General features: G+C 42.4%; 1 protein-coding gene across 1 annotated transcript; it reads left to right on the top strand.

Annotated features, from left to right (window-relative positions):
• The first annotated feature begins 2,372 nt into the window (after positions 1 to 2,372).
• On the top strand, positions 2,373 to 4,300 carry LOC131883684 (uncharacterized). Its single transcript, XM_059231200.1, has 3 exons — positions 2,373 to 3,142; positions 3,703 to 3,915; positions 3,984 to 4,300. Exons 1-2 carry the CDS (start codon positions 2,528 to 2,530, stop codon positions 3,706 to 3,708), a joined length of 621 nt encoding a protein of 206 aa, XP_059087183.1. The 5' UTR covers positions 2,373 to 2,527; the 3' UTR covers positions 3,709 to 3,915; positions 3,984 to 4,300.
• Positions 4,301 to 8,854: the final 4,554 nt, after the last annotated feature.

The following is an 8,854-nucleotide window of genomic DNA, read 5'->3' as shown; positions in this document are numbered from 1 at the left end:
CAGAGCGAGAATGTCCTGACAATCCAGCCATAAAACCAGAACCCCTAATATTGATGCGTTTAAGAATGTCTGAACTAAGCCTATCCTCGCCCTTGCCAATGCCTATCCTGAAAAACTACCAGACACCTTATTGTTTTGAAATTTTTTGTTGGCGATGTATTTGCAACAATTTTGTCAGATCCGCCAACTCCACCAATTCGTTGGAAGATCAGATGTTAATGAAAATAAAAATTGAAGTCCTTGAAAGAATGATACGAGGGAAACGTTTGACTTATTCTTTTCTCGTTTTGTGCTTCTCACAAAGTAATGAAAAGGGGTAGACCAAGATATCTTTATTACTTGTGGCATAATGACCAACAACCAAAACAGAAAAACGGGCCAAAGGATGAAAACATCAAGCACTTCAATTTTGTCAAGATAACTGGTATGATTCTACTTTCTACTTCTTCAATCCTTCCTTCTCCCAAGACGGTCTCCGATCTATGACTGAAAGAAACAGGTTCTGGGGGACTCTCGATCCACCTTTTGGCTCGTGCAGGGGTTCCGTCTTTCTCTCTACGAAATAAAGATACTTGTTGAGTTGACTCCCTCTATTAATACCCCGGGTCTACAACCTCTTCCAATAACCAAGCGTGCTTCGAGTAGTCACCAGAATTGCCAAACATTAACAGATTTTTGGGATATATCTACTTGGTGGGAAAGGTGAAACCATGGGAACCGGGTGGTCTAATGCACCCCAAAGGGGCACGACATGGATCCTCAGAGGGCGTGGTTCGAATTCCGCCTTCGAGGAAACCCTTTTCAATTAAGTTTGGTTTTTCACGGCTCTTTGGTAAGATGTAATCACTTTAAAACCTAATAAGTTTATTGCTCATTTATGTTAATGTTTAGCTTTAGCAGTTTCTCTCTTATTTGTAGTGTAGTATTTCTAATTCCAAATCGTTGTGTAGTTCTTTAGTTTGATTGTATTGGTTCTTGACGGTTAGAATTTATTGTTCATTAGTGAATCGATTTCAGTTTGTTTTAGACCAGTTTGTTGAGTTTATTTCTGTGTTTCGGTGCTTTTTCCCTAGTTTACATGTGTTCTTGCTTCCTTGCTTTTATCTGTCCCCTACTTTTTCTTTTCAATCTCCATCGATTTGTATGTTTAGTACTTTGCTAGGTTGTCCTGTATCTCAGGGCAAGATTGCAGAGCTTTTTGGTTTTTTTCTTCTCTTTTTCTTAGTCTCTTGTTTTTGCTCCTCATAATATTCCTTGCCCCACCCCTATTCCCAAAATTCGTTCCTATTCTAATGTAGCTGCCCAACCCATTTCCCAAACCCAACCATCCCATTAGCTCATGCTTTGCCTCCAGTGGAAGCTATTTTTGGAATAGTCAGCAAGAAGGCTAGATAATGTTTGGTCTTGGTCTTAGCAGGGAAGGATCCTTCCGTAGTCAATAAGCACTTTATTATAGAGATTTTAGTTGGCTTGGTCAATGAAACCAGGGTGCTGCTTAAAAAACGGGCTCGCCCAGTAGTTGAAAAATCGACTGATTTGACCAATGTAGAGGTTGAAGTAGTAGCTCCTCTTGAAAAAGAGCAGAATTTGACAGTGGTAGGGAAAACAGTCTGTCCTGTTTATCGAAAGCAGCCGTGTCCTGATGAAGGAGAAAGCTGTAAGTTTGACCACCCTAAATGGTGTCAAAAACTTCTCAAGTTCGGCCTTGAGAAGCACAATTGGAAGAAGGGATGTTCGAAGGTACATAGACTGTCCTCTTTTTCACCCGTACATGTGCCGTCAGTCCATGAGACTTAAGACGTGCTTTAATGTACGGTGTACAGCCGTCCACGTAGAAGGGACGCAATGAAAGGCGAGAAATAGGAAAGCTCAGTTTCGTAGTTTTAGAGCTGACCCTATTCCTAAACTTAATCCCACTCACTCCTCTTCCTTAACCGATTTAGCTTCCTCCCTCCCTCTCCTCCTACCTCCCACCCTCTATCCCAATTCCCTCCTCTTCCTTCAAATACCCAATCCACCCCTATTCCTATAAAATACTCCTCCCTCCTCCTAATATTCCTTGCCCCACCATTAATTCCCAAAATTCGTTCATATTCTAATGTAGCTGCCCAACCCATTTCCCAAACCCCAACCATCCCCATTAGCTCATGCTTTGCCTCCAGTAGAACGTAGCTTTGTCAAAACGAGGGATTTTTTACGGTTGGAGAGGATGGTCCAAGATCTTGTGAACTTGGTCCGTCAAAAGAGAGGCCCGTTAAGGGGCTACATTTGAACGTGCATTGTCTGATTTCAGAAAAAAAGACAGCACAAAAGTTAAGATCGTAGATGAAACTAGCCCTTGAGAGAGAGATTTCATTCATCTCTAAGTCAAATTGATCAAATCTGAGGTGGTTCCAGGATCGGATAAGGGTGAGAATTACTCCAGTGCTGTGTTAGCGTGTCATGTTGAAGCGGAAATCAATGGAGGGCAATCCAAATCATATCACTGGATCGCCAAAATACCTTCCGACGACCCTTGGAAATTCAAATGGGTTCGCCCTTGTCGAATGGAAGAGAAGGAAGTGGCCTTCTACAACGATCTTGTTCCGAGCCTCAAATCATATCTGAACCAAAAAGGCTCTGGATAGAGCTACAACTGTGCCCTAAAATCTTCGCCGAGTTCAAGGAAGATACCAAGCCTGAGGAATGCCAATTTGGATCCATGGTACTCTTGGAACATTTACGATATAATGGATTCACGGAGCAGTCCAATCGAAAGGCTGGCTTTGACATGGCACACACCAAGTTGGTCTTGGAGGCCTTGGCTGATTTTCACGCTGTCACTTACGGTTACTTGAAGCAAAAACATGGCTCTTTAAACGACATGGTGGATAAGGAGCCACTCTTTGCTCGTGACTTTATTGGGGCTGATCCACCGGTGGAATTAGAGGCTTTCAAGACGCAATTTGCCGAGCAAGGCATCACATCCCAGTTGACACTCTTGTCTAGCTTTAAAGATGACAAATATGAGAAGTTGTTTAAGCTCTTTATGGAGAAATATGGCAACCCTACCACCTACGGCGAGAAGCTCGGGTCTTATAAGAATTTCGCGGTTCCACGTCTTGTGCCACGGGGATCCTTGGTTCAACAATATGTTATTTCGGTAAGGGATCGTTCCATAGTGTTTTGATTTGTGGTAACCTTATTTTAGGGACGTGAGCATTTGGCGAATGAACGTGAGGATATGGATGACCACCTTGGTTTTATGTTCATGGCTATTCTCGCTTCTCGCTCAGCCTTTGATGCTCTCACGTACACTGCCATTAATCAATAATTGGTTTATCCACCCCCAACGAAAGATTGAAAATGCATCCGTGGGATTGTCCTAAGAACGAGTTCCTTATTGAGGCCCTGAACCGTAATATATATATGATGAATATAGCTTTTGCATTTTTTACGGGGACTAATTTCTATATCTCAATCGGCAATATCTTTTCTGAATCAAATTGGTTCTCTGTCTGGAGTAACGGTTGGTGTCCTATTATTTTCCTGAAAGAGGTTGGGAAGGCGAATCGAAGTGGAGGCCTTCCTTTTGTCAGGAAGCTATTCTATCCACTACACCATGTCTTCTCCCATGGTGATTTTGATCGAGCGATTTAAAACCTATGGTTAATGTGTGTGTGTGTGGTGTGTGTATAAAATGCGATTGACTTCGGCTTTCAGGTATGAGGGCGATTCTCCCACGGGCGTTTGTCTTTTGGACAACGCGTGCACCAGATGGACCACACCAGCCTTTGATCTGGTGTACTTTCTGTTCACTTCTGCAGCTCCTAAGTTGAGACAAGATCACTTACAGGGGCTTCTTGAGCATTATCATCAGAGGTTTCGGCAATCTCTGGCTGAAGTGGGAGAAAACCCCAACGTTTATTCATTGGAGTAAGATCTATCTAGTTAATCCTCCCTTTTGACCGATCATCGTCACCCAATTTTGTTGGTCTTTTCAGGTCCTTGAAGAGCGATTACACGCGTTGCACTTATATCGGTCTTCTTACTGCCATAATGATTTTTACCCTGGACTTTGGCCAAGAAGGAAGATGCATTTTCTTTTGACGACATGAAGGGTGACAAAAGCGGATGAAAAGTATTTGAAAGAAATGATGGAGAAAGCACATGCTTCCATGCAAAGAACTTTAGCCAAAGAGCCCATGGTGGCACACCGCATAACCACGGCCTTGACGAAGCCATAGAAGCCGGTTATTTTAAGGATTAACTTGAAGATGAACAATTGGTTAATAAAAGGAATTGTAAGAGCTTATGTCTACATGTATGCGGAAATGCTTTTGTAGTGTTCATCCCATCCCAACGTCTTTTCAAATCTTAAGCAGAGAGAACTTTGAATACCTCTTGGTTGGTCGTAAGGATTATGCATGGAATCGTATTTGACCATTTTACGTATATCAGATCACATAGACAGAGCTGAAATTGTACAGCAATTTGAGGTTGAACGCAATGGAGAATCTGGTGTCTGTTCAAGACGAACCTAAGGAAGGGTTTAAGAAGGTGGGAACATTCCGTATTAACGATCAGTTAATCATTAAAATGTGTTTCTCACTTTTTAGCTTGAGCACTCCCCTTGACTTCATCTCGGAGGCTAAACTTATGAATTCGTCTCTCAAGATTGCTTTTGCAACCGTTAGAAAGCCATTTGTTTCCAAAACTACATCTAGACGATTTAGATTTCAAGCGAGGCATTTAAGATGAAGACTTAGAAAGAACATGTATGATTACTGTACTCCTCTAGTGTTCAGAACTTGAAGCATGATTCGTAACACTCGCCAAGACGCTTTGAACGTAAACATCTTCAAGCAACCCTTGTCGTCCGTCACGTGTTGTTTGATGAATGCATATGGTAAGGCTGTTTGAGACTGTTACTGGTTGAGTGACAGTAAATCATAAACGTGCACCTAAATAATGAGTTTGACTTGTAGCCTCAAATTAGCTCGACTTTTCTCTCGGGCTTTTAGCCTGAAGTGCTTGGCTAAAAATGAGAGACGATAGTGAGTGAATGACATGGCAAAACCCAGAAAACTGATGAAGCTTTCAATTGACGAAGCTTTCACACAGACGCAAAACGTGTGCTCAATTTTCTGGCCCCTCAATCAATTTTTGGCAGCATAAGTGGGTTATCATAAACGTGCGCTTGGGTCTTGAGAACCAATAGAACTAAGAGAATGAATTTCATTGAAACAGACTGTATTCCAATATCTGCAATGAACACCTGGCCTAACCTGGACTAATTTAAGGAGAGCGTTGTAAACAAAGACTAGATTTGGGGCTAGCAATTTGGAAATAAGATATCGCTTTCTTCTATAATGGTTCATTCATTAGAATTAGATGACCAAAATTAACTCAAATTCATGGGGTCTTTATGATTTGAAAGGTCTCAAAGGTTCTTTTTCTGAGGCGATATTGACGCAATTTTTTTTTCTTCGATGTGGCCAAGCCAATATCAAAAAATTAATGAATTCGCTGATGAGAACATGCTAATGAATCAAGAGTACTCACCAAACTGGCAAACAAACACGTAGACCTTTTTCTTGAACTCCTCAGAGAGGGTCGGAATACCAAATATGATCAAGCTCATGACCAAATAAACCAGATCACAAATGGCCAATGCGATCAGTAGCTTTTGTGAACGAGCGCGTGGATTTCTTGTTCTTGGCCAAGCCCATCACCAAAAAATGTTCCCAAGAGTCCAATAATTGAGATCACTGTCAATAGAAACTCCTTCCACTATAAAGGTGAACATTGGCACCTCTGAGGGTCCCATTGCAGTAATTGGAACCTCATTTGCCTCTCGAAGACCGGAGGGTCACTATCATTCGAATGTGATCCCATTGTGTGCACTAATCGGGAACAATCTGTGGCCTAGTTCCGATAATTTCTAGGTGTCTTTATTAGGACAAATGCAACGGTTCTCATTGACTGTTGTCTCCGCTACTTAAAAACCGACTAAGCGAGCTCCCCACCCAACAAAAACCACCACGGGTCATCACTGTTCCAGCACCATCATCATTGTCAAAGAAGGCAGCCTCTCTGTTCTCCCTCCCGTGGGGTCGCACAAATGAACGAAGTGTGTGAAATCTCGATAGGAGATCGCTGGGATCGAGGATGAGCAGAGACGAGAATGAGGCTCCCACTCAACCGGCGTTGAACGAAATGCAGAGCAAGAAATGGTTTTCCGTGCTTGAACTCGTCTAAGGCGCTCAGGCCTCGTAGAATTAGAGATGTGTTACGTGCCCGCGCTCAACATGACACGTGGAAGGGCTCTCACAAATGAACCAGAACAACCTGATTCTCGTGCGGTATGCGCTTTAGACGGCGTAAGGAATGGAGCTTAGCCAGAAATAGTGCCCTGTGTTAGAATTCTAAATGCAGGGCCCTAGTCAGAAAGAATGGAAGAGAACGGTCACCTGACAAGGATGGGGATGAGTGTTGGAAACATTTGTTTCCCCCTGCTTTTAAAACTTCATAATGATAGAATCACTCGGGTGCATCAATTTCGGTGTTGGTTTTTCACGGGCTTATCTAACCGCTACAAGGACTGTGTAATACCAGTGCTATTAAAACGAAAGGTTATAATTCGTCTATTATTTACCTTTCAATCTTTATATCATATTTGGTCTACCAACGAATTTGAGTTGGCAGACGAGTAAGTCTTGATGTAGGGTTGATCTGGAATGCGATCTAAAAATTCGTCCAAGTCTGACTTGAAAGATGCTACCAGATCACAAGGCCTACGTATTCCCTACGAATATTAGAGGGAAGCAAATTGAACAATGAAGGAGCCCGAGAAAGAAGAGAGGTGGACTTCATTGTTCGAAATAGCGTGGATTCTCGAAGGCTTAAAGTGCTCTCAAAATGCACATTAAGCCTCGACTGTCACTAGAATTGACCCTAAATCCTGGGTTGGGTCAAAGCCATGGATGCTTTTGAAGACGTATAGTATCAGATACCTTTCGTACCTTCTCTGAACACTGTACAGTCCCAACTTTTTCCAGTCTTTCTCAATCCTATGATGTTCCTAGTGAAACATCTTTTGACTTGTTCGACCTTCCGCAAACCACTGAACTCAATGGAGCCAATAGGTAAAGCATATTCAAGATGTGGCTGGACAATCGTTTTGCACAGAGTTAGCATCGTGATGCTATCTCTGGACTTCAACGTGCGATATATCCAACTACACATTTTGAAAAAGCTTTACTCACCTTCAACTGGATATGCTCATCGAACTTTCCATTATTTTGGAGGACTACACCTCGATCTTTCATAGATGAGACCTGCTCAATATATGTTTACCTCCGTTGTCTACGAGTGAAGTATTTAGAGGAGTTTCATTCCATTCGGGGCCATATTACTCTCAGTTACCCATGAGTAGATTCGATCTATGTAGTCCTTTGCAAGGCTACTAGAATCTTGGCCATTCCTACCAGAAACTAACTTTGTATCGTCAGCATAAGACGAAGAGACTTTTGAAGCGGGGCACGAATATTATAAAAAGGAGGGGCCCTAAGATTGAACCCTGGGGAACACTGACTTGACATCATGTTATGTCACAAAGAGATCCTCAACCTTAACAATTTGCTTCCTATCCTGAATGAGGCTTCTTATCCAATTGAGAACCTTGCCTTGGATCCCAATGTCATGAAGTCGATTCCACAAAAGGCCAAGATCTACTTTATCAAAGGCCTTGGCAAAATCAAGATCGACAACATCAACTGACTCATGCCTTTCCAGTCCCTCAATGACCTGCACTAAATGCTGAATCAGTTGGGTAATCGTTGCTAAAATGTGCTCGGAACCCGTGCTGGCTAGGAGGAAGGATTTCATTGACCTCAAGAAATTCAACAAGTTTGGACTTCATGATCGCAATATTCGAAGTGAGAGAAGTCGGGCTATAATTACTGTGGAGAGACTTCTCTCCCCCTTTGAAAATTGAAACACGTGAGCTATCTTTATTGAAGATGGAAACTTGCCCTGATCCAAGATGCAACGCATGAAGTAGGAGAAAACAAAAGCAAGAACCAGTGAGCAACTCATAAGAAACTGAGATGTCGCACCATCAGGGCCAGGGGAGCTCGAGAGTCTCAAGTCCCTGATGGCCTCAAAAGCATCTTGATCTGTGACTACACGATCATCTAAATGTTCAACTTGACAAACCTTGTCAATCTCAACAGACTCATCTTCAGAGCAATGTGCTGTTGCTTCTGAACTCAGCGGGGTTGAAAACACACTGGAGAATTGATCTCCAAGCATGTTAGCCATAGTCTCTGCATTGCTAATGGCTTCCCCTTCAACCTCAAAAGGCCCAACAGGGTGGTTCATTTTTCTCTTAGAGTTCGCATAAGAGAAAAAAGCCTTCAGATTCGACTTGACCTCCTGAACCACCTTACTTTCAATTTGTAACTCGTTTATAGTCGATGGGGGCCTTAATCTTACCTGAATTATGTCCAATATTTTTGGAGACTACCCACAATGACTGGATTCGAAGTGCCCTTCAGCCTTTTTGCCAGTTTACAACTCGTTTTGGAACAAAGTCTTCCAACATTTTGGAATTTTGTCCTTGTACCACCTTTCGGAGCACATTCAGAGGTTGCTAAGCTGGAGCAAACTTCCATGAAACTGGAACTCATTTATCAATGGCTGCATCTATGGACGATTCCTGTTTCAGAATTGAAACCAAGTTCAGTTCTTGAAGTCTTTCTATAATCAATGCGGCCAATGTTCATCTTTGAACTTGAACTTAGCCAAACCGACCTTTTTGACCGAATTTTACTCTAGAGCACGCCGGCTTTTGATTATGCGTCTTTGACCC

The sequence above is a fragment of the Tigriopus californicus genome, chromosome 7, assembly GCF_007210705.1.
Source record: "Tigriopus californicus strain San Diego chromosome 7, Tcal_SD_v2.1, whole genome shotgun sequence".
In the NCBI taxonomy this organism is placed as follows: domain Eukaryota; kingdom Metazoa; phylum Arthropoda; class Copepoda; order Harpacticoida; family Harpacticidae; genus Tigriopus; species Tigriopus californicus.
This window is presented reverse-complemented; position numbering and strand designations above follow the sequence as displayed.

What these genes read in the sequence shown, in the direction of transcription:
- LOC131883684 (XM_059231200.1), top strand. Translation starts at nt 2,528, where the DNA reads ATGGGTTCGCCCTTGTCGAATGGAAGAGAAGGAAGTGGCCTTCTACAA.